This window comes from Toxorhynchites rutilus, chromosome 2, assembly GCF_029784135.1.
Source record: "Toxorhynchites rutilus septentrionalis strain SRP chromosome 2, ASM2978413v1, whole genome shotgun sequence".
NCBI lineage: Eukaryota > Metazoa > Arthropoda > Insecta > Diptera > Culicidae > Toxorhynchites > Toxorhynchites rutilus.
Window position 1 is genome coordinate 214,136,462 of NC_073745.1, and position 26,574 is coordinate 214,163,035.

At 38.2% G+C, this 26,574-nt stretch overlaps 2 protein-coding genes across 2 annotated transcripts; one reads left to right on the forward strand and one right to left on the reverse strand.

Moving 5' to 3' along the window:
• Window positions 1-114: 114 nt before the first annotated feature.
• Window positions 115-559, reverse strand: LOC129768183 (uncharacterized). The gene has a single exon (XM_055769649.1). The coding sequence runs from the start codon at window positions 481-483 to the stop codon at window positions 196-198; it is 288 nt and encodes a 95-aa protein (XP_055625624.1). The 5' UTR covers window positions 484-559; the 3' UTR covers window positions 115-195.
• Window positions 560-20,072: 19,513 nt separating this feature from the next.
• Window positions 20,073-21,731, forward strand: LOC129766654 (RAB6-interacting golgin; the record flags this gene model as incomplete). Its single annotated transcript, XM_055767232.1, has 4 exons — window positions 20,073-20,196; window positions 20,260-20,719; window positions 20,777-20,917; window positions 20,978-21,731. Coding segments are annotated over 4 exons (978 nt in total), but the record flags the coding sequence as incomplete, so codon positions are not given.
• Window positions 21,732-26,574: the final 4,843 nt, after the last annotated feature.

Consider the following 26,574-nt stretch of genomic DNA (forward strand, 5'->3'; position numbering starts at 1 on the left):
GTGTATAAACTCAACCGCAACCATCATCAGATACCACAAAACGGGACATTATCAGCTTTTTGGACTAGTTTCGGATACGATAATAATAATAAACAAAACAAAAACCTCAACACATACTCTTGAATGGTCGATTTATTCCTTCAATCACAACACTCTCAAAGTTGACCTCATTATCAAGCAACAGAAACATCACACTCATAGTTTAAGCCCATCCTGGAGTTTCTTGCCGGCGTTGGAAAGATCCTCCTTAGCTTTAGCCGCAGTATCTTTAGCCTTTGCTGCACCATCTTCCACTTTCTTGGATGCATCCTTCGGGTCCGGGGTAGTGGTAACATCTTTGTCTACTTTCGGTGCATCAGTGGGGGGATCAGTTTTCGCCTTGTCAGCAGCAGCCTTCGCAGAGTCCTTAGCGTCCTTGGCAGCATCCTGGGCGTACGTAGCACAAATGAAACAAACAACTAACAGCACCAGAGTGATCTTCATTTTGTAGTTTGTGTTATTTAAGCGGGATTAGAACAATTGTTTTAATGAACTTTCGAGTAATACTGATGCTCCAAGAAGCTTAGCTCTAGTCTTTTATAGTTGCAAAAAAATCGCACGCAGATATCTAACAATTAGAGAAATTGTTCTATAAAATTCATCGATGAGAAAATTGAATAAATTAAAGCTGTGCATCACGAAGCACAATTGTGCTGGAAAGTTGAATGTTTTTCTCCCGTAAACGGTTACAAACTGGTGATGATTCAACGCGACCTCTAGCGCTTCTCGGGACGCGCGAGACTTCCCGGACTAATGATACACTTTGATAACGCGTGGGAACCTTTTACACATAATGCGGATATAGCGTTTGCCAATCAAGTGCAATTGTTTGCCACTCAGTTTTTTTTTGCGCATTCAGATTTGCGCCAGTAGAAGCAGGGAAAAGCACTTGGAACGAAATCTCAATATCGGATGTCGGTTTACAACGGCATCCATTTTTCATCTCTCTAATAGGATGCGTCTCCCACGATAAAGAATAAACACGCTTACATAAGACCTTATTATTACTTTTTGCGGTTTGTTGTGACTGCGCGATGTGATGAAAGCACTCTAGAGGTTGAATATCGTAAATGGGAAAGTGTTAAATGATCATGGAATCGTTTATATATTGTTCAACACTAAACCTATCACGAGGTGTCAAATGATCTTTAAAATGGATCATTTATTCAATTTTTTTTTGCAAATTACATTGTCACAACATCATTTACCTAAACTACTTTTCCTGAAACATACATCGAATGTATTTTCCAGTGTTTACTCCTTTCTTGTATTTTTTTGTAGATTTGCTTGTGTGGTTGCGAAACAAAACCGTTGCATTACACATTTTTTTGCTATTGCTTTATATATTTTGTTGTATTTGTGAATGAATAGTGAATGATCAGAATTAATTGTATTGCTGACTATCCAAGCGAGCTAACAGTAACCATTCCAAGCTACAGTGCTATTTTGCGTGTCAAAAATTGTAATTTCAATATTTTGCTAATAATTGATATCCGAAAATGTCGAAATATACAGGAGAAATATGGTGTGTCACGTTTGTCAACAAAACTATATGAATCGAGTCATTTATCACTATTTATAAAGGGTCACTTGACCCGCTGTGGTAGGAATAGGTATACATGAAACATTGGTAGGTTTAGTGATAATAAATAATGTGCTACGGAAAAAAAACTATAACTTTTTTGTGGTTATAAGTCATTTCCGATAACATAACTGAACAGTGAACAAGTTCTTGCTTGACTTTCGAATAAACTAGTTCTTATTTGAAAGAAGTTGTAAGAACCATGCAATTACTGTTCATCGTTGGCAAATACCCATTTCAACCTCCTGGGAGCATTTAAATTTCACGTCCAAAAAATTTTTTTTTTATCCAAAATCATATTTTTTGAATTTATTGAACACATCCCTACAGGTTGTTTCCTACAGAGCATGATCACCACTATCAGCTAGATTCACAGCAGATATCTTGTGAATGGCACAGAGTAGTTAGGTTCACGACAGCATCTTCAGAAAAACAGCAAATGAAAAGGCATTGTACAGAATCTCAAGCTTTGAATTCGTTCTTTACAAAGTAAAAACTAGTTCACTTAGTCCGCTCTTACTCAACATCGATCTGATAGAGGTGCTGATAAATTATATATTAACAAAACGCTAGATACTACTTTTTAATACTCTTGCACAAATTTTGAATTTGATCTCGAAAAACACACCTAAGCATTCCACCGCAAATGACGAGTTTTTCCATAAATTTTATTTTTATATTTTTTTATTTGGCTCGAGTTTTGCAGACGTATTCTATCTGCCCAAAAAGGACAATTTGCATCATTGTTTTTATATTTTGACTCTAGCCTTACATTTCAGAAGGGACTAAATAAAAATTGCTCGGAAAATTTCAAAACAAATATAACTCAAAAACGGTTGGTCCGATTGAGTTGATGTCCTTCGCAACGTTTTAGGATATTGTTGGAGCTATATGGAGAAAACATGTACCGCTGAAAAAACAACACTCAAAACTCAATTTTCTCTAAAAAGGTGTTTTGACATAGGACTATGTCTTTGATTTCTATATAGGGAGGTCACTCTATGAAAAATTTAACGCTTTATTAAGAGTTTTCAAACGCATATTACTCAAAATTATATACCATTAGACAGGAAATTTATCCAGCATATTTTTTTTTGCTTAAAACATGAACAGTGAATATAGCAAAAAAAGTTAACAATTTGACGATTAAAATGGGTATGTTTTCTTTCGATTGCACTAACCTCTCGCTATCCTCCCCGACGCAACGAGAAATCTCTCTGCCAAAATTCGGGCGTTAACTCACCATTTGAGTTGATGCGTATATGAATTATTTTCTATTCACCGATAATAGGCATTTATCAGTTATAGTATTGCATGTTGCCTAATCAGTTCTTGCTCAATTCACATTTTTGTCATGTCATGGTTTTGCTGCTAACAATTTATTTAATTGTTGTCTAGGATGTCATAATATCGAGCACGTTGTTTGGTTATGTAAAAAATGCGATCAATGAATTTAACTGACTGCTGATTTAGAATATCGAAAGGGTATACTCACGCATATCAGATTATGATAGCTTGAGTAGTCGCGATATTAATATTATGCTCCCCATATATGTCTTCCTAAGAAACCCGCTTCACTTCCTCGAATGCACATGCCCATTCTCCTTTCACTTTAATACATGAGCAGCACTTAATACATAATGAGATCAATTGACTACTGCAGCTACACGAATTTTCCAAGAGAGCACTCATGGCCAGAGAATACTCAATATACAAGCAAACCTTTTTTTTGTGCGGGGGATAAGGACCGCATAAATAAAACGCATAAAAAAAATCGTGCAAAACTTTAAACCATTAGCTTTAAAAAATCGTGTTCGGTACACATTTTGAAAAAAAAACTTTTTTTGTGCGGTAGATAGGGAGTTTTCCCCAAGAAAATAACTCAAATCCACGCCGTTCACTGTTCAATTTCCTTTTGTATCCCTGCTTTGCGATGAGACAGTTTGCCTTTTCGGTTGCGCGTGGCTGTTTTGTGCTTTTAGTTGCATGTCGAAACGTATTGATGTTAGAAATCATGCCATGCAAAAACTTAGAAAAACTTAGAGCATTTGATGAGAGGAGGGGAATGATTTCAGAAGTGGATAATTGAGAAGCAAATATGCTTTTTTCGCACTGAAATGCATATAAACCATCGAAAAAAACTAAATGGACGATAACTTCGTCAAATATGCTTATTTTCATATACCGCACAAAAAAACCGCACAAGAACAGAAAATCGCACCTAAAAAATCGCACAAAAAAATTCGCACAAAAAAACCGCACAAAAACAGGTTTTACTGTACATCACCGGGCTATAAAGTTATTACAAACAATGTTCCGGACAACGTGGCAACGGAGGAGAAAATCCTATTTTTATCTATAATATTTTTCTGTTGTCATAGGTTTATTTGACTTAGGCCTATATTTATGTAGATCTTAACTATTTAGACTTGTGTTTAAAAATGATACATGATGACTTTTCTTCTTCTTCTTCTTCTTCTGCATAATTGCAAATACAAATTCATACAGGAAAAGGGTTTTATCAGGTCTTCCATTTGATTTTTTTTTAAATAATTCGATTATTATTACAGGCTCAGTTACATAAGTTTAAAGGAGTCAAATTCTTTGATATAATTTTAAAACTATATATCTATAAACAATTTTCTTACATCTATGGTTAGTAAGGAGGAAAACCGATTTCATTAGATGTATCAAAGGAGAAAAAATCACAGATTTTGAACAATGAAAAAACTCAATCGAAATGTAATTACAACACACAATCACAGTCCTATATCAAGATCCCGTCCGTGCCCCTAGGTTCAGACCCATCTACTTTATTGATTTTTTTTATATATGAAATGTTGCAGCAGACAACTTATAAAGTTTATTGCACAGTGCGCCAAAATGGAGAAATAATGAACAAAATAGATATAATTTTTTTAAGGGTTGGATTTTTGAAAATTGTTGAAATGTTTGCTATAATTGTTTTAAGACCCAATTTTATGAAAGTACGCATTTCAGCCAAAAAGGTGTGCGGAGAAATTTAGCAAAGTGCTACTGTTTCTGAGATACAGTGGTTTTGAAATAAAATTAACTGGAAACTCTCAACTTTTGGTCGTTTTCATATGTTTTTCGAGACCTTTTAACTTAGAAATAAAATTTCCTAAAACATAGATTTTTTTCGCGACTGTAACGCTTGTATGATTTAAATGTTGTGATTAATATTTAGGATATAAGGTTGTGTTAAAAAATATACATTATGGCAAGCGTTATTTTATTTATTTTTTTAGAAGAATTTTACCAGAAAATAATCTTCTGATGGTTGAATTGCTTTAGATGTCGCAGCGCTGTTGAAATGTTTGCTATAATTGTTTTAAGACCCGATTTTATGAAAGTACGCATTTCAGTCAAAAATGTGTGCGGAGAAATTTTGCAAAGTGCTACCGTTTCTGAGGTTTCGAGTCCTTTTAACTTAGAAATAAATGTTCGTAAAACATAGATTATTTTCGATGCCGATAAGCCTTATTTTATTAATTTTTTAGAGAAATTTTCTCAGAAAATAATCTTCTGATGGTTGAATTGCTTTGGATGTCGCAGCGCATGACAAATATTAATTATTGCAAAGTGGATCCATATGAAAAAACTGGTGGACAAAAATATTATAATTTTATAAAGTAATAAAATCACTAATAAAAAGCAATAAATTTGTGAAATATATTCAATTCGATTTAAGATAGTGAAATATGTTCAGATCGAAAATATTAGGCTGTCAAAAAAGTCCTGCGGTATTTTTTTTTAATTTTCATTTGTTCATAAAATTAGTTACAATCATCTGTTTTAAGTCAAATATGCGCCGTTTTGTTCGATGACTTGTTCCCAACGAGATGCCAACTTCATAATACCCCTGTTATAGAAGCTCGCTTCCTTATTGGCACAAAACTCGGATAGCCAATTTTCACAGGCCTCTTTTGTGGCTAACTTCTGACTACCAAGCTCGTTCGCCATGGACAAAAACAGGTGGTAGTCACTTGGTGCAAGGTCCGGACTATACGGCGGATGCAAAAGAACCTCCCATCCGAGCTCCCGGAGCTTCTGGCGCGTCACCAAAGAAGTGTGTGGCCTGGCGTTGTCCTGATGGAAGACAATGTGGCCTCTGTTTATCAAAGATGGCCTCTTCTTCATGAGTGCTACCTTCAAGCGGTCCAGTTGTTGGCAGTACAGGTCCGAATAGAGCGTTTGGCCATAGGGAAGCAGCTCATAATAGATTAAAGGGTGTGTCACATCAAATTGCATTACGGAAAAAACGCTGTAGAAATTCGCCCAGTAGACCGATTCTTTTGAAAATTTTAGACAGCAAAATAAAAACTATTAAACAACTTTTGGCATTTTCTTTTTATTCATACTTCGAGCCCAAGCCCGTATGCTCGCACCTTCCTCTTTACCCCGTCCATAAGGTTCTGTACAACGTCAGGTTGTAGTTTTTTTTGAACAGAAATCCATTTTCTCTTGAAGTCCGCCTCCGATTTGACAACTTTTGGGTTCTTCCGGAGGGCCTGCTTCATAATCGCCCAATATTTCTCTATTGGGCGAAGCTCCGGCGCGTTGGGCGGGTTCATTTCCTTTGGCTCGAAGGTTACCCCGTTGGCTTCGTACCACTCCAACACGTCCTTTGAATAGTGGCACGAAGCGAGATCCGGCCAGAAGATGGTCGGGCCCTCGTGCTGCTTCAATATTGGTAGTAAGCGCTTCTGTAGGCACTCCTTAAGGTAAACCTGCCCGTTTACCGTGCCGGTCATCACGAAGGGGGCGCTCCGCTTTCCGCAAGAGCAGATCGCTTGCCACAGCATGTACTTTTTGGCAAACTTGGATAGTTTCTGCTTGCGAATCTCCTCCGGAACGCTAAATTTGTCCTCTGCGGAGAAGAACAACAGGCCCGGCAGCTGACGAAAGTCCGCTTTGACGTAGGTTTCGTCATCCATTACCAGGCAATGCAGCTTCGTCAGCATTTCGGTGTACAGCTTCCGGGCTCGCGTCTTCCCTACCATGTTTTGCCTTTCGTCGCGGTTAGGAGCCTTCTGAACCTTGTATGTACGCAGGCCCTCCCGCTGCTTGGTCTGCTGGACGAATGAACTTGACAAATTCAGCTTTTTGGCGACATCCCGGACCGAACTTCTCGGATCACGTCTAAACTGCTCAACTACGCGCTTGTGATCTTTTTCACTGACGGAGCATCCATTTTTGCCGTTCTTCACCTTCCGGTCGATGGTTAGGTTCTCGAAGTATCGTTTTAGTACTCTGCTGACCGTGGATTGGACGATTCCCAGCATCTTACCGATGTCCCGATGTGACAACTCCGGATTCTCGAAATGAGTGCGCAGGATTATTTCACGACGCTCTTTTGATCATATATAAAATAAATAAATTCCAAAAAAATCGCCCTTCGAATTCAAATGGCATCGCTCACCTACATTTCCTACAGAATATAGGATCTCATCTTTTTTCTGTACTTCATATAGAAAAAATTGATATCTGGGATTGACAGTTACAAAATAAGAAAATATATAAAAATGTTGATGAGTCTGAGCCCAGGGGCACGGACAGGATCTTGACATAGGACTGTGATTATGTGTAGTAATTGCATTGAATTGAGTTTTTTCATTAATCAAAATCTGTATATTTTTCTTTTTTGAAACCCTGGGAACCATTAAAAAACGTTTTTCGTATGAATTTGTATACTTTAAACGAGTTAGATGAGATAATGTGGTAGAATTCGAAACCACATTCTGTTCAAAAATGTACACAAAAAACCATCGAAACCATTACTACCCTTTTCAAGGAGGAGTCATCATTTATCATTTTTAAACACATATCTAAATAGTTACTTTGACGTAGGATTACGTCTTTCGGGAACATGTTGGGGTACAAATTGAAAATTGAAAATCGAGCGCACCGTGAAAATTGTCCATTTTCAAATGCTTATTGCTCAGTCATTTCATGATGGATTGATGAAATTTTTGCGTCAATAAATTTCGGCACTCCAAAACAATTTTTTACATTGAATAAAATAATATATGTCATGAAACTAACTATCAAACAATTGTAAAATCTCAACCCCTATCCTAACGGAAATACCCACTTCTGATTGGTCGAAATTGACGACACATGTCGCGGTTCCCTAACAGAGACATCAAAACCTGCCTGGGAGAAATCGACATTGCAAACACATGAAAGTAGGGTGAGCTTTTTTTCCCACCGACATGTATTCCCTAGCAGAGATTTCAAATCCAAGGTGTCTGGGGGAAATCAGCATGTAAATACCCTCGTGGTCGATAGTTTAACTGATGACGCGCACAAATGGATAGTGCTCATTGTAACTAGTGTGGGCATTGCTGATTGCATACGTGCTGGCGAATAAGTTGGGAGCGATGAACGAGTGTTTTTTTTTTGTTATTTTCGATCCAATAAGAATCTATCGATGGGTTGATTGAAGAATGGTGTTTAATGAACTGAAAAGAACTTATGCTTGATAGAATATAAATAAAATTTAAATTTGAAACTTTTATGTTGGTTGCATCGTGAAATTTCATATCAATGACCGATCATGTATTCTAAAACTTTTAGCACAATTGTAAGCGTAAAATTGTATATGGTAGCTATTGTGTTAAAATGACTTGAAATATGAAACGATTTTTTTCCCCCAAAAAAAGTTCATACGACGAGCAAAATTGGAAAAATGAAGGAATATTCGAAAAAGTGAACCTCAATTGAACCTCAAGGCGATTAGCCCAATCGCCTTGAGGTATGTAGCATCATTTTCCGTTGGGTTTAAAGCGAAAAGGAAATGGGTTGAATAAACACTCAGAAAATAAAAAAAATATAGATGAAATTACCTTTTCCATTTCAAATATATTTTCTCTATACTAAAGTAACTCTTTTTTCTGGTGAGAAAACTTGTGTTCGATGATGATAATCATCTTATATTACATTGATCAGCTTTTTTCTTTATTTCATCCATACATAACACAAGAGCCATCTCGTCCAGGACCACAGAGGACGGTTTTGGTACGTGATACGCACTATCTAATGACTAATCACCATTCTTCTATCATTATCACTCGGTTATGGACACTGGTGGAGTGAACAAACAATACCTAACAACCAGTCAAAACGGACCCAAATCATTATCGAAGTGTTTAACAATGTAATGTCTTCAAACATATCCAAAATCAGCAGATAGCCTAACGGAATCCTACGTCAACTATGCGGTCGTGTCCTGGACATAACCCTCCTGTGATTTTTTTTTTATCTCTTTTGTTTATTTTAGACTCATTAGCATTTAGCTGTAACAGAGCCGAATTTGAATCGTGTACATGTCACATGTTTATTATATCTCAGGGGTTTTCAAATGGTGCTCCGCGGGAAATTTGTGATCCGCGAAGTTATAGCAAATGCTCCCACTTGAAAAACCGCCTCGAAAAAAACTAATTTTCAATTTAATTTCACGGGGCATATGATTCCCGGAATAAAACGCAGGAGAAAACGACTGCAACAGAAACCACCACTCATAAAAAGTGTAGTAGGCTATAAATATTGTGGCGCGGTATTGTATTTCAAAACAAGAATTAACCGGGCAAACGTATTGCCCCAGGCAAACGTAACGCCCCGGGCAGACGTATGCCGTCCGACGCTCGCTAGAGTTCGGTCGGACATTGCTAAAGGATCGTATCCTATGTTTCAAACTAATCGGGCAATCAGTGGATCCCAGGTTTGCGTGCGAGACACCGCCGCTTCCGACGGCGGGTCGGCGGTGTACTCGGATCACGTCATCTTGGCGGCTTGGGCCGCCTCGATTCCTTATCCTCGCCAAATGGGGACTTCGTTCCCATTACATTGTCCTCAGAATAAATTTCGAAAAACGAGAACAAGAGAATAAATTTATAATAGAAATGTGAGGCATTTATACACATGATGTTTTTCCCGCGCCTACTACACTTTTTCTAAGTGGTTGTTTCTGTTGCAGTTGTTTACTGTGGCGATTTATTCCGGTCACGATCACCAACATGGACGAAAACGTCTAAACACGACAAAGCACCTGACAATCGTGTCAAAATAAACCACCGTTGAGTCCAGTGGTAGAAAATAAATGGAATTGGGAGAGAAGAGCATAGTGTTTAGACAAGCGAGCGAGACCATTTCACTTTGCAATCATTACTAAATGTATTTCCGAGCGAGTACCGACTCATATACAGATTATTGTGATTTCAATATTCGTATTCAAAGCAATTTTTAAGGTATTGAAATAATTTTCCGGGTCAATAATTAACAATCATATAACTCTTGGACATTTTGTCTATCAAATGAAGTGATTTTCATACCACTCCGTTCAGCCGGCAAAGAGCTATTAACGCTCAAAACCTTGCACTCCAAGCAGAACGCTCTCGTTTTAGAAACTTTGAACTTACAGTACAGAAATTAAAGATGTCCTACGTAAAAATTAACCTCCAAAAAATCCCCCTGTTGTCCGGACTGACAGCAAGTGACTATGATCGGTACCTGTTTCCTGGCTAATGATTTCTCTTGTAGAATTCATCTGAAGTAAAACTTATGAAGATCTTAAAAGTGGGTCGATGATTCTATCCAACCAGCCAGCTATCCACAAGGGAAGTTAATAGAAAGATTTTATAAATATTCAACATCCTAATTCGATCGTACACGAGCGATTAGATGAACCGCTTGAACAAAAATATTGAGTATTTATGCAAATTTAGAATAACAGCATAATACACAAGTGATGTGACGAGGTACGGCATGTACAAACAGAACTGCCATAAATCATAACATAGCTCTATGGAAAACAAGCTGCTCTTTTGCAGTTAAATGCATATTGTGCGAAACGATGTTAAGTCTCGCTCAATAACTACAGTCAACTAGATTGCATTGCGCGAGTGCAATGCATGACGATTGCTATTGCTGACTGATAAAACTTTGAGTTTTATTGACACAAAAACTTGTTTTTTTTTTCAATCCTACAATCCCAGAGACAATGTTGCAGATTTGATTGTATATATTCTGTGCTTTTTGCCGAATATCTCGAAACATTTGACGAAGAAAAAAAAGTATAATTGTATAAGGGCAATTCACAAATGAAAAACGATAGCTTTGAGAAACACATAGATTTAGGACATGTAGTCAAGGTCTAACCGAGCCAACCAATCTCTCCGACTACTTCTTCCGACATGCACCGGTATGCGGAAATCTTTGTATTCGCCAATTTTGTATGTCAAATAAAAAGGCTTAAATGTATTCTGAATGGCAAGTCACAGGCCAGAACGAAAATCGAACCCAAATCCTCGGAATTATATGTGTGAGGTTAACTCGGCCACGGAAGCATTTAAAAATCAGAAATCAAACATTGTTTCAAATAATTTACACTTACATTGAATTTAAATATATTTGACCCTTTTACCCAAACCCGGTAACGGTAAAATCAATTGGACCAAGAACTATAACACCGAGTCTGACTTGTGGTACACTTGCTTATCATATGGCGTTCAGCAGAATAGTGATATTTCTCGATGCGTTACTGACGGAAACGTTTGAATTTGGTCCGCTCTTTGGTGAATTAATTCGTAGATTAACACGTTTGTCGCCCAAAGCGACGTTTCTGAGTTTCTTGCAGGGCCTAACTTGCGGATAAATTATAAAATAAAAATCAAACTTAGTTTGTAGATAACTTTTACATGGTCTAGCAATATTTGTTTTAATTTGAAGGTGAATTGACAACAATAACACATGCCAATGTCATATAATATGGGTTTCGCCAAAACCTGCAGTACAAACCATCCGTAGTGTAAATTAATAAAAAGTATAGTTTCAACATTATATTAATATGGTTATGAACTGATGATTTTTTTACATGTAGTTACAGTTACAGTTAGTCATAGTTACAGTTAGTTTTGGTGCCTATTCTATCAAATTCATTTTAAAAATCCCATTCAATTCGAACGAGGAAAGTGTCATCCATATCTGGGTGACGGGGCGATGAACGTGTTAAGAAGTCTGAGGCATGTTTCGTTTCCGTGATCAAAAATTGGAAAATAACTTGGCATCCCTAGTGCTGATATACCAATATAGTTCTGCTACTACTATATAGAGGTCAGGTTTAACGTCGGAATGAAATATTTCACTTCACAAGGCCGTGATTTGTATATTGATGGTGTACTCAATATGATAGTATTTCAGTAAATTATGATGAGAATCCGAATTTTCTGATATCGATTCGTCCAAAGTAAATAGAATACCAGGTATATTAGGGGCTGTCCACATACCACGTGGACAGAAAAAGCGTGATTTTAGACACCCCCCTCCCAATCCGTGGACAAGCGTGGACATTTTCTATACTCCACCCTCTGTTGACCACGTGGACATTTATTCTATTCTTGTAAACAAAATTCGGCGAAAAAATTGTGTTGCGTATAAATTCCATTTTAAATTCGTTTTTATTTTCTATTCTCTGTTTTACTTGATAAAAATGTTAGCTTCATTAGTAATAGGGGTTCATAGTCAATTTTTGGTTTATTGCCTAACATTGCCCGTGAAATTAAACAAAAAATGCCGGTGATTCATAAATGAAGAACCAGATGGAAAACTATCACTCCTTTCCAAAATTTTAATCGATTTTGCATGAATTACAACCAGTTTCTAATCCGTAGCTCATTTTAGTTCAATATCCGTTCAAATAATGATAGTGCTTTTTAGCTACATTTACCCTTTATAAGATTATTCATCACTAGTTCTCGAATTGGTTTTCAGGGGGAAGACTCTAGTTCCTGAAGACCGTCCGGATTTCGTAAACTGGTGCCCAATTACCCAAAAATCGCGGTCGTTTTGACACAAAAACAGTAACAAATTATTCCGAAATACTTGTTCTACTCCTGACTTTTCCATCTGATTCTATAGTTATGAAACACTGGCGGTTCAGTTTTTTTTCAAATATCCAATCTTATAAACGATCAAAATAATCTGTCCCTAATAGTTGATGCTTTTATGCCATTCCATGAGTCGAAATTCTTGCCCTTTTTTTCCAACGGCATCTGAAGATGCAATATCTGGTGAGTACGGCCCAAATAGGTACTCCACCGAGTATCACATCCCAGCCAAACTTCAAGATTTTTTTCGGGCTGTCAAAGAAACATGGGATTTGGCATAATTCTGGTGGAACAGCTTATCTATCATATTGACTAATTATAAATCACTGATTTTGGTTCGTTCAGTTGTGTAGTTGCAGAATTCCTTTCGAATCTCATCAGATACAAAGTTGACTTTCTCCGGGTGAAGACCACTTTTGGGAATAGCTGATTATGGTTCATTCCGCTTGCCTCAAAGATACACTCCAAAATACATCCTCTGAATACACATTTCAGCAAAGAAGTTCCAACTATATAAAAAATATAGATGTTCAGCACTAACAGACAGCTCAATCCTTTTTGTCGATAAATACGACTGAATTTAGTGAAAATTCAGAATGCAGAAATGTCCATATATTGTTGAACACATTTGTGAACAGTTTTTTTTTCAAAATATTCATTCAACGTGTCCACGTGGATATTGTCTATACCCCTCCCCCCTCACCGTGGACAAGCGTGGACATTTCCGTGACCCCTACCCCCCCTAAAGTTGTCCACGTGGTATGTGGACAGCCCCTTACATCGCATGTGCCAAAGAAAAAAAAATATTTTCAAAAATTCTAGGTTTGTTCGACAAACTAAAGTTTTTCAAAAATTATTTTTTTATAATTTTTTTTTTAAATTAGGGAAATGTGATACACTTAAAGCTGATCTGACGTCAAATACGATAGTGTATCGGGTTTCGTTGCAGGTACGATTTTATGTTATCTTTCCTCAAGATCATAGCGTTCTCTTTTTGTTTACTCCTGCAAAATATCGAAATGCAAAGTCCCACGATGCTGAAACAATAGCAGAACTGAAAGTGACGAAGTAATCAGGATATATTTTCCTCGTTTCCCAATAGACAAGTCGTTGAGGTGCAAACTATTCTCTATCAGATTAGTCGGCCAGAAGGTAGTTGTAAATTGCTAAAATTTGTATGAAATTTTCATCCAGACGTTATTTAATTACTTAAAATACGTTTTAATGACCCTAATTGAAACTGTTATCTATAAATTTTCAGAAATGTTGTTTTTGGTTTGTTCCTTTCAGTTATGAGTTAGGATGAAATTCGGTACATTTTACATTTTTATTTTGAAAATGCAAAAATGCAAACTAGACCGCTGAAATTGTGATTGATGTTTATGGTGCCGATACAGCACCTGTAGAATACGTGCAATTTAATTTATTCTCAATTTTTTTTAAATTTTTTTGTAAATTTTTTAATTTTTTTTCAGTGCAATACACTAAATTATGATCTCTACTTTTAAAAAAAGACGGGTGGGTAATGTCGGGGACATAACCGGAGTGACGTAGGACTATACAAAGGGGACAGCTTTTGTTAAATATATATTTTAAATTTATCGTTTTATTTTCTTCTCCTACGTGAATACCTACCTATCTACCTGAAAAATGGATTAGTTTACTGTTTACTCTTTATGAACATGTTGATGGTTCTGAAAAGAACCTTTGGTGTTGTGTTTTTGTTATCACTCGATATTCCTATCTTGTTCGGTTAAACCTTCCTATTTAGCTATTGCGTTTGCCACTCGCCACAGCTTTCACAGTTGGAAAATTTCTTCCCATCCAGCTTGTGACATATTGTACATTAAATTACATTCAATGGCACGTCGCATTACCACCACTCAGTGTCGGATTGGAGGTAATTTTAACCTGTAATTGAACATTTGTGATGATAGTGGTACAGTGTCGACTTTCAATGTGGGGTCATAATTTGGACCCCGAACTCTATGTTTACAAAAATGTCCAACTAAATATGTCGCATTACAGGTCCGTCCAATTAGGTAAATGTCGAGATAAGTGTAAATTACTGTACTTTCAATCTAGAAGCAATTTAAGAATTGGTGAAAATCAATAAGCTCAGAACAACTGCCAAATTCACATACTCATCATATCCTGGCGAACAAATTATGAAAAAATCAATTTGTGTTTTATTATTATTTTGGATATTGTTTTAGAAAGCATTGAACTGTATTTCCTAAACTCTTTTTTGAAAGGTTTGATGGCCCTGAAAAGCGCCTTGTTTTATGGAATGGTTCCAATTTAGAAAACTTAGTACTCGTGGTTTTGAAAAAAACCATTTCGAACGCCCTCGATGCCGCCTTGTTCTGGATTTGCCACCAAAGCAGTTTGTATAAAGAACAAACTTTTTTCTTCTGCTACCTGCTGCCGTTTTGCGATTGCGTTTGCCACTCGCCACTCGCTGCAACTGCCTGTTGTCTTGATGTCCACCGAACCGAATGTGTTCTGTTCCGAATGCGGGTTTTCTTATCGTTGCGAGCAGCTTTGCCAGCTAACTCGATCACTTCGGCGGCCGAAACTATATAACGCCGGCTAGGTGGACTGGTGCACTGGTACTAACGCGCTCGGCCTAGCTACCCTTGCGGGGAACTCCAGATCAACACGGTTCGAGCGGGATTTTGCCTTTCCCTTCACTTTTCCTCCTTTGCCATGTCTAGACATGGCTGCTTGGGTTGGTTTGTTGATGTGTTGTGATGCGAACCGATGTGGTGTACGGTTTGAATGAGAATGATCGTTACGGCAGCGGAGCGGGGATTTTTAAGCTGACTGGCTGGCTCGAGAATTACGCATGTGTGAGACTGCGACCAATGTTTCGTTCATTTTTTTCTTTTTCCTTTCCAATCGTGCTTCATTCTATTTCGCTGCTGCTCTGGTTGCCCGTTTTGGTCGGTACGATTTGAGGAGCACAAAATGGACCAATCAAAAATGGGCACATAGTGCATTTTGACAATGCTTGACAAATTCACAATTATTCAATTATTTATCTCAAGAAAAATGAAATGTTATTCGTTATGATAGATGCGTAGATATATTTCCTATCAATTGATGCAAAAACCTTTGCGATCTATTGAGAAATGCTCGAGTTATAAGCGTTCCAAATCTTGCATTTTTTCCTACTTGTTCAGTGCCTAGATTTCCATTTCACCCCCTATATCTTCCGGTTAGACGTAGTCCTACGTCAAAATGGACCATTTGAAGCTAGCTATTGACCAAAAACGGCCACAATTGGCCAACAGAAGAGGTGTTGTGTTCCATCAGGACAACGCAAAACCACACAATTTCGAGAGCTTGATTGGGATGCTTCAATGCTTCAATATAGTTCAGACCTCACGATTATCACCTTTTTCTCGCATTGGAAAAATTTCCAGACTGATAAGAAATTGGGATCAAGAGAAGATTGTAAAAATCTATTGCTATGGTTTTTTTGCTAATAAGGACCAAGAGCTTTAATAATAAGGACATTATGAAGCTACCTTTAGAATAGCAATAAATTTTCCAACAAAACGGTATATATTTGGCCCAAATGGGACAATCTGAAGCATATTAAAAATAGTTTTGAATTTCATCCAAAAATAATGGATTACTTTTTCCCCAACCTAATATTCCTACGCGTCTACCACAATTTATAAAATGTTATTTTTCCTGAAATAAGCAAATAAAAGTAGAAGGGTCTGAGTCTATGGGCACGGACGGTAGTTTGACGTAGGACTGTGATTGTTCAGAACAGTTGTTTTTTTAATGTAATTCTTTTCATTGTTCAGAGATCTGTTAGTTTAACTTAGACACATAACAGGATTGAATGGTAGATGAAGTATATGTGGATCAGCAAACAAAAAAAATATCATCATGGATTACATCGAATATGAATTTTATGGGAAAGAAACAAAAAACAATTTGAAAATACTTATGATTTCGTTATGTTTGAGGTAACAAAATACACATGAAACGATTTCATTATATTTTGAGTTAAAATACAAATGAAATTCGTTCGAATCAAATCTATTCATTCGAACTTTCGAAAATTAAACAATTCAAACGAAACATCTATTCTAGTTTTCGTATAAATGAGTTTTTTCATCTGCCTACCAAACGCCACTTTTTTTTGTTGCGAATCCCGTTCGTTTGTTAAATCAGTATTCACGTTTTTCAGATAATTCGAGCTCAAGTCGTGTTGATTCTACTGCTCAATCTATCATAGAAGGAATTAAGTCATTGAGAATTATGAATATGCGTCATAAAGATTATTCGTTTCATTGTTGTGATGCCATGTAATGCATGTCTCAAGAAGTCCTTGAATGATAATCGATGCCACCCTCCTAGTATTGATATCATTTTCGCTGTACAATTGCCCATGTTGCCGCATCCCGGAAGACACTCGCTTAAGATGTTCGTCACCCCGTCATATACATAAGTCATTCATAACTGGACTATCTTCAACTGGACTTATCTATGACTGGGCGAACGTTAGCCCAGTTAGCAAAGCAGTTATGTATCAATAATAGATGTCATCTTCAATTTGAAATATAGCTTTTACTGTTTTGCAGTCCAGTTAGCGAGTGAAATTCGATAATTGTATTGATTTTCCGGCCCAATTAACCCCTTCACGTATAACGTCGAACCACACTCGTTGCGATTAAACTGTGCCAGAACCACATTCGTGGTCTATCGATGTGAAATGGATACATGCTTCAGACGTGTGATGATGCGGGACTGTTACGATCATTAGTAAGATGCACACACTCAACAGAGTATCGGGACGATTCAATGTGCTCGTGTTTGGGCCCTGTTGTTAGAAATTAAATCATACGGCAAGGGGTTAACTAACGATCACTGTATGGGCTACACTTTCCTCGTTGCATCTTGCATCTGATTTCTTATTAGATTCGAAAAACGTCTTGCTAACTTGTTTGAGAGAACGAACAATTGCACACAATTTTATGTTGCATACAACATTTATGGGAACGAAAGAAAAGTTGAAAGAAAGAATTCACAATACATTATTCACCTTCGCATTCGCTCGCAAAACATACTTCTCTTATTTGTTAAATTGCTCACTTGTTTAATTATTTCCACTGTTGATGCCTAAGGCGAAAAAAATGTTGGATAAATTTGCCGTCTAATGGTATATGTTATAACATATTAGGCTGTCAAAAAAGTAATGCGGTATTTCCGCGAGGTGTCGTTGTAAGCGCGTAGTTCTACTTGTATTCATTGTATCGAGTCATACTATAGCTTGTTGGAAAGGTATTTTTGCGCGCTATAATATAGTCCTTGACAGTGTTTTGTTTGGTTAAGTCGTTCGTGAGTTATAGTGTCGCAAATATGGAGCAAAATAAAGAGAAAATCCGACATATTTTACAGTTTATATTTATGACAAAGGCAAAAATGCATCTCAAGCTGCCAATAAAAGTTGTGCAGTTTATGGACCCGATACAGTTTCCATTTCCACCACACAACGATGGTTTCAACGTTTTCGTTCTGGTGTAGAGGTCGTCGAAGATGCGCCACGATCCGGAAGGCCTGTCGTCGAAAATTGCGACAAAATCGCTGAATTAGCCGAGAAAGACCGGCATAGTAGCAGCCGTAGCATCGGCCAAGAGCTGAGGATAAGTCATCAAACCGTTATTAACCATTTGAAGAAGCTTGGATTCACAAAGAAGCTCGATGTATGGGTGCCACACACGTTGACGCAAAAAAACATCTTTGACCGTATCGACGCATGTGAATCGCTGCTGAATCGCAACAAAATCGACCCGTTTCTGAAGCGGATGGTGACTGGCGATGAAAAGTGGGTCACTTACGACAACGTGAAGCGCAAACGGTCTTGGTCGAAGCCCGCTGAAGCGGCTCAGACGGTGGCCAAGCCCTCATTAACGGCCAGGAAGGTTCTGCTGTGTGTTTGGTGGGATTGTCAAGGAATAATCTATTATGAGCTGCTTCCCTATGGCCAAACGCTCAATTCGGACCTATACTGCCAACAACTGGACCGCTTGAAGGTAGCACTCATGAAGAAGAGGCCATCTTTGATAAACAGAGGCCGCATTGTCTTTCATCAGGACAACGCCAGGCCACACACTTCTTTGGTGACGCGCCAGAAGCTCCGGGAGCTCGGATGGGAGGTTCTTTTGCATCCGCCGTATAGTCCGGACCTTGCACCAAGTGACTACCACCTGTTTTTGTCCATGGCGAATGAGCTAGGTAGTCAGAAGTTAGCCACAAAAGAGGCCTGTGAAAATTGGCTATCCGAGTTTTTTGCCAATAAGGAAGCGAGCTCTATAACAGGGGTATTATGAAGTTGGCATCTCGTTGGGAACAAGTCATCGAACAAAACGGCGCATATTTGACGTAAAACAGATGATTGTAACTAATTTTATGAACAAATGAAAATTCAAAAAAAATACCGCAGGACTTTTTTGACAGCCTAATATATCGCAAGAACGATTCTGCGTAATATGCATTTGAAAACTCTTAATAAAACGTTACATTTTTCGTAGAGTGACCCCCCTATATAAAAATCAAAGACGTAGTCCTACGTCAACATGTCAAGCGCTATCTAAATGCCTTAAATGTCTCGTTTTGATTGGCCCGATTTACGGTTTCCCCAACACACTGTATTTAGAAAACATTCCGTTTTGCAAAAACTCAAACGAGTACAAAAGTTCCTGCTGCTTGCATCTAATTTGCAATACCAGTTTCCCTTGGCTCCATGGTTTTTGAAGTCTGTGTTAGGGAAACATCCATTCATTCCAGCGATGGTACCTCAATCGTTGCGCAATCATAACTGAGTGGATTTCCGAGCGACACTCGCTTTTATACCGATTGGTGTGATTTCAATAGCCTGTTTTGAAGGCAATTTTAAGGCTATTGGAACAAGTTTTTGGATCAAAAAGTAACAAGCATAGAATGCGTAGATATTTTATCTTTCGAATGAAGTGTATATCATACCATTTCGTTCAGTTGTTTAGGAGCTATGAACGCTCAAAATCTCGTTCTCCGGCGTAACGCTTTCGTTTTCGAAAGTTTGAACTTACACCCCAGTATAGAAATGAAAGACGTAGTCCTACGTCAACACAGTTGGTTATGATGGGAGAGGATTCTTCTTCTTTTTGGCTTTAAGTGGGTTTAAAGTTTTCAGTTCATTCGCCTCTAATGGGAGAGGATTAATCGTTAGTCGCAGTTTGTAAAGATCGCGATCTGTGCAGTTTGCGATTAATCGTAAATCGCATCATGCTCCCTTGTTTTCCATCCTTGGTCTGAAGTTGATTGTTATGGGGATACTAGATACTAGTTATATTTAATCATAATCGCAGAGGCGAACGAATTTTTAAGTTTAAGGCTTTCAGAAAATATACAATTTGCAATCTTATTTATTTTTTTCAAAAAGCGTTGACGTTCGCTGCACCGCATTTTCTTGAAATATTTCACATGATGCTTCAACTATTTGGAGGCGACGCTTCAACCGAAACTGTCAGCTTGCGTAAACAAATTTGTGCGAATCAAACATTAAAAAGCAACAAATCTTCCGTGTTAAAATGTCCAAGCCTTTTGTTGGGTTCTCTGACGACGATATCTACAAAATCAAGCGCCAAACAAATGGGAAAGATTCCGGTAAATATGGGAGCGTAAATTACGTGTACGGTCAATATAATATTGTGTTCTGTTTCTACGTAGGCAAACATATTTCGCGACCCCACCAAAAGCCCGTGCGGTTTGGCGAAAAGATAGCTGCACCGACAATGGCTCAACCGAAAGAGCTCGTGAAGCCGAATGTCACTGACAGCAGCATAACCACCAGTTGCGTCGATTCTAGCATTTACCCCAATCATCCCATTCAACAGGCGGTTGCTTTCAAACCGTTACCGCTGATGATGAACGCACCGGAAGATGAATCCATTTTAATACTGCCAACGCAGCTACCGGTGGTTACTGGTGCTACAGGAAATTTTCGCTCTATCGCGGAGGGAGCAACACTTACCGGAATACCGGCTTCCACTCCAATGGATAGGAATATACCCGATACAGTAACTCCGTTCAAGGGAATGTCACTGAAAGACTTCGAGCAACAAAGGAGACTGATGCAGGAACAGAACAAGCAGAAGCGGGCGATGCTCCAGAAAACGATAGACCAACAGTATTTTGAACATTTTGTCGGATTATTTTTTATTGAATTTCTGCTTTTGAATTCCAGTGCGCAGAAGACTGCCGCAGAAGCCAGTAAACTTCAGGAAATTAGAACAGAATTGGCAAAATTGGACACCGAGCTCGCGTCGGATGTTTCGATACTGCGAAAACAAATTGATGCTGCAAGTTTACATTTTTCCAACGTGGAGTAAGCAATTTGATTCAATTTTGGTAAATAACAATCATCGCTTACATTTTATTTTCTCAGAAAAAACTACCTCAGTATTGAGAACCTTTTCCTGAAGGCGAAGGTCGAACTGCATCAGGCTCATGAACGGAAGGAGATGCTAACGGAGCATTTGTGCACTATAATTTCGCACAATGAAGAGCGTAAAGCGAAACGGCTTTCGGAACTCATGGAAAAAGTAGGCCTCTCTGTGAACGGAGATTTCGACGACACCATTAATACGGACGTATCGTCCTCTCAAATTTCGTCCACGGTTGACACACCGAAAAAATAGTGACCTTGAGGTGCTTTGCCTTGATGAACCAATTTTAACGTACTAATTCCTGTTTTCACGCTACAAGTAACCAAAAACTCAAAGATGGAGCTGCAGCAGAGGACGTAATCCGCTTCATGATCTTATGAAAAGTCTTGCAATAATATTGTACTGTTTCTTTTTAAGTTTAACTTTTATATGTAACTGTTGAATATTGTGGAATTGTATTTTTAGCAGATATTCGTTGTTTACCTTTTCCAGAGGCAATAGTAATTGTTCGTGCAAATCTATAACGGATATCTGTTTCTTTGACAAACATTGTTTCGGAACAAGTTCAATGTGTTTTATCAACCGGTTACAAATATTAAATAGCCTTCGTTCGGTGCTGAACAAAATATATATATTCTTTTATCTCCGAGAAATACACTCAACTACAAACGGACAATAAAACGTGATAGCAAGTAAATAAGTATTGTAACGCATTTTATATAATTATTCTAATAAAAATTTTTATGACATCAAGTTACTGGTAAATTGATTTTGTTACAAACATCGGATAATAGTAATAATAATAGAGGCTGGACTCTTATTTGGAGATCAGATACCGTAACTCCACCGAACTTCGCATGCCTCCTAACTCTGCGCACTTTCGCATTTTGGCGTGTTTTTGGGTGAAATGAAAATCTAGGCACTGAACAAGTAGGAAAAAATGCAAGATTTGGAACGCTTATAACTCGAGCATTTCTCAATAGATCGCAAAGGTTTTTGCATCAATTGATAGGAAATCTATCATAACGAATAACATTTCATTTTTCTTGAGATAAACAATTGAATAATTGTGAAATGTCAAACATTGTCCAAATGCACTATGTGCCCATTTTTGATTGGTCCATTTTGTGTTCCTCAAATCGTACCGACCAAAACGGGCAACCAGAGCAGCAGCGAAATACAATGAAGCACGATTGGAAAGGAAAAAGAAATAAAATGAACGAAACATTGGTCGCAGTCTCACACATGCGTAATTCTCGAGCCAGCCAGTCAGCTTAAAAATCCTCGCTCCGCTGCCGTAACGATCATTCTCATCGAAACCGTACACCACATCGTTTCGCATCACATCACATCAACAAACCAACATAAGCAGCCATGTCTGGACATGACAAAGGAGGAAAAGTGAAGGGAAAGGCAAAATCCCGCTCGAACCGTGTTGGACTGCAGTTCCCCGTAGGTTTATCCGCCAATTGCTTCGCAAGGGTAGCTAGGCCGAGCGCGTTAGTACCAGTGCACCAGTCCACCTAGCCACCGTTATATAGTTTCGGCCGCCAAAGTGATCGAGTGTTTTAGAGGCGAATGAACTTCAAAGTTTAAAGCCTTTTAAAAAAGAAAGAAAGTGATCGAGTTGGCTGGCAAAGCTGTTCGCGACGATAGGAAAACCCGCAACACATTCGGTTCGGTGGACATCAAGAGAACAACAGGCAATTGTGGCGAGTGGCAAACGCAATCGCAAAACGGCAGCAGGTAGCAGAAGAAATAAGTTTGTTCTTTATACAATCTGCTTTGGTGGCAAATACAGAACAAGGCGGCATCGAGGGCGTTCGAAATGGTTTTTTTTTCAAAACCACGAGTACTAAGTTTTTTAAATTGGAACCTTTCCATGAAACCAGGGGTTAGACATCAATTGAATATAGGCTACCCAAAATCAAAATCAATATGGCGTCATTTGTTTATCAACATATCATTTACGAGGATTGAAATCGAAAAATGCGCTGCTTTATTCTAACTGCATGAGCGATTTTCATATTCCGGTTTCACATGGAGGTGTTCACATTTAACATGGAGTTTAAAGTTAGCCACTATTCGACTATATAACCGCACCGAGTTGTACACAACAGTAATTGATTGAACCAAAATGTCAGTAAACCGCAGCAATATTGGGTACACTGGCAATATGAGGGATTTGACGTTTTAGTCGTACCCCTGCATGAAACAAGGCGCTTATCAGGGCCATTAAACCTTTCAAAAAAGAGTTTACGAAATACAGTTCAATGCATTCCAAAATAATAATAAAATACAAATTGATTTTTTTTTATAATTTGTTTTCCAGGATATGATGAGTATGAGAATTTGGGAGTTGTTCTGAGCTTACTGATGATTGGGGACTTTCCCGATTATTAAATTTTCACCAATTCCTAAATTGCTTCCAGATTGAAAGTACAGTAATTTACATTTAGTTCGACATTTAGCTAATTGGACGGTCATGTAATGCGACGTATTTTTGTAAACATATAGTGCAGGGTCCAAATTATGACCCCACATTGAATGTCGATACTGTGTTTATTGTCATCGCAAATGTTCAATTGACGAATTTACGCCTAGCTGAATCAGCTCATGCGACATCTACATTAGAGCTCAGAACCACAAATGTGAGGGTGTTTGTTTATTTTACGCACTGAAAAGCGCGATTCGGTCGTAATTATTAATTTTATTTTTATTTAGATTCATTTCAGCCACTAAATGTCGTCAGTATATGGTTAGAAAATTATTGTTTAGTATATTGCCGATGGTTTCAACACGCGATTTGACCAAAGTCATAGAGAATTTTCTAAAATTTTAAGTTTGACAATGCATACCGGTTATTGCTACTATGGATAATTGCGATGAAGTCGATATCATATCAAATTGGCTCATATCATTGATTATGTAGGGGCCGATACGAGAAGGATTTGCAGTGTTTTTAGCACAAAACACCCTATTCATCATTTACTTAGTTGAAAAAAAATTAAAGTTACAATACTTATAACAAGCCATTCCTCGTAATATACATAGCACATTGTGAAATGATGATTTTCTAACCTTTTCAGCGAGGAAAGAATACATGAAACCGGGAAAAGATAAATTCAGATTTTTCTAGAAAATTTGAACGAATTTCATACCAAAAAACAAAACATCCTCATTTTATCGCTGCGCCATCTGGTTGTAAATCCAACGTAAATTCGTCAACTACAGGTTAAAATTGCCTCCAATCCGACACTGAGTGGTGGTGATAAATGTAATTTACTGTATGTCACTTTACAACATTTCACTAGCTGGATGGGAAGAAATGCAGTCATGCATTTGCAGTTCATTCGCCTCTGGCTCAGTGAAGAGCCACAATAAAACCAGCCCAGAGAGGACTGGCGAAAGGGAAACCAAAAAATCACTCATCAAATCTGTCCGAAATGAAATGAAATACAGTTTGAATAGATAATAATATATAGTGGTTTTAAATTTAATGGTATATAGTAGAGCTGAAAAATGGATAGGTTTATTTAATGTATTTGTCCTTATTGGTGAGTGTGGCTGTAAAGTTAGGAAATCAGTTAAGTAATGTAATAAATGGAATATAGATGTGAGAATATGTATTAATATATATATATATATATATATATATATATATATATATATATATATATATATATATATATATATATATATGTATATGTATGTAGATACATACATGTATATACACACATGAACACGCATACATGACCGTGAAGTGGCGAACTGTAATAAATAAACAATTTCAAAAGTATTTAATGTTTCGATTTAGATTTTACCAAAGAAGTCGGTTTGTTTCAGAAACGCAATTAAATAGGTTTCTTGGGTCTCGTCTCTACTGAGGATATTTCGGAGACTCTGACCTAGATTGTGTCGGACTCGAGCATCTTTGGTGTGTTGACACCAAAGTAAAAGATGGCTAACGGAAACAGGTGCTTCGTTGCAATCACATTGGGGTTTTTCGGCTCTGTAGAACAAGTGTGAGTGGGTGAAGTTAGTGTGCCCAATTGAGGCCGTCCTCCCATAGGAGAGTGGAATTTTTAATTTTATGAAGATGCGTGGGACGGCTGTTTATCCAGCCTATGTCCCAACTTTCACGGACTTGCTGTTTTACCCAGCGGACAATGTCTGATGGAGGACAGGACATGTCTGGGGGTTCGATATTGCTGCCCTTGCCGGCCAGTATGTCGGCGGCTGATTCCTGAGTGACCGGGAACCCAGCAGAAGGAGATGTTTTTATCTGAAGCAGCCTCTTCTGTTTGTATTATCCATGGGTGTTTGCTGTTTCCACTTAGAAGGTCATGGAGACAGCTAGCTGAGTCGGAAAATATTGTGGTAGGAAGGAAATCATGGGTGTTTTGGCCCTACGTATTAGTGGGACATTGTGGTCACTGTCGGGAAGTGACAGGTGACGGATGGCTTTATTTGTGATGGCTTTAGTCGCCAGGTGTTTGAGGGGAAGTTGACCACTTTCAGCCATTACGGCAAGAGTGGGGCTAGTGGGAACAGCTCCGATTGCAATCCTGATTGCTTTATTGTAAACTGGTTGAATGGTGTTTAACACCCTGTCCCCTCCGCGGCTGAAGGTGCCTATTCCGTATAGGATTTTAGGGGCCAACCAAACGTTTACAATATTCAGCAGTGTCTTTCTGTTACCAGAGGCTAGGTTGCCTGCAATAGCCTTGATAATGTTCAGTTTCTTTCTGGTGGCTATTTTGGTCTTTTGGGAATGTGGTAAGAAGTTGAGTTTCTTATCAAAAGTAACTCCTAGTATTCTCAATGTCCTCGTTGTGGGGATCGAGATTTTGTTAAGTTAAAGATAGGTTCTTCTACTGAGATGTTTTCCAATGTACATGTGCTTGGATTTCTCCGGGGAAATTTTAAAACCTGTATTTAGAGCCCAGTTTTGGATGGAGTCTAAGGTTTTTTGAAGCCTCTTTCTCTGATTTAAGCCGAAGCAGCTCGTAGAGATAAGAGTTATGTCATCTGCATAGACTATGATCTTTATGTGATCGGGAATGAGTTCGATGATGGATTGCATAGCAATGTTGAAAAGGGTAGGTGAAAGTGCTGAGCCGTGGGGGAAACCGTTTTCTGGGATGTTTAAAGAATACCTATGGTTGTATGTATTTTTTTGCCATCGCTGCCTTTTAACGCTCATTCGTTCATCTCGTTGCCCAACTTGGCTGAGTCTGCCGATTTGTCTCTATCCTCTGAGCGTGTACCGCTAAAGTACAAAACGCGCGGATCTGCTGAAAAATATAACATTCTCTTTCAAACCGTAAATTTGTGTGGTTGTACGGGGCATCGTTTCACTTCGTATCGCATCACATCAACAAAGCAACACAAGCAGCAACTTGGACGTGTGGACGTGACAAAGCAGGACAAGTTAAGGGAAAGGCAAAGTCCCTCTCGAACCGTGCATGGTTGCAGTTCCCTGTTGGTCGCTTTCACTGATTGCTCCGCAAGGGTAACTAGGCCGAACGGATTGCTGCCGGAGCACCAGTATACCTAACAGCGATTATAGAATTTCGGGCGCCGGAGTGCTCGA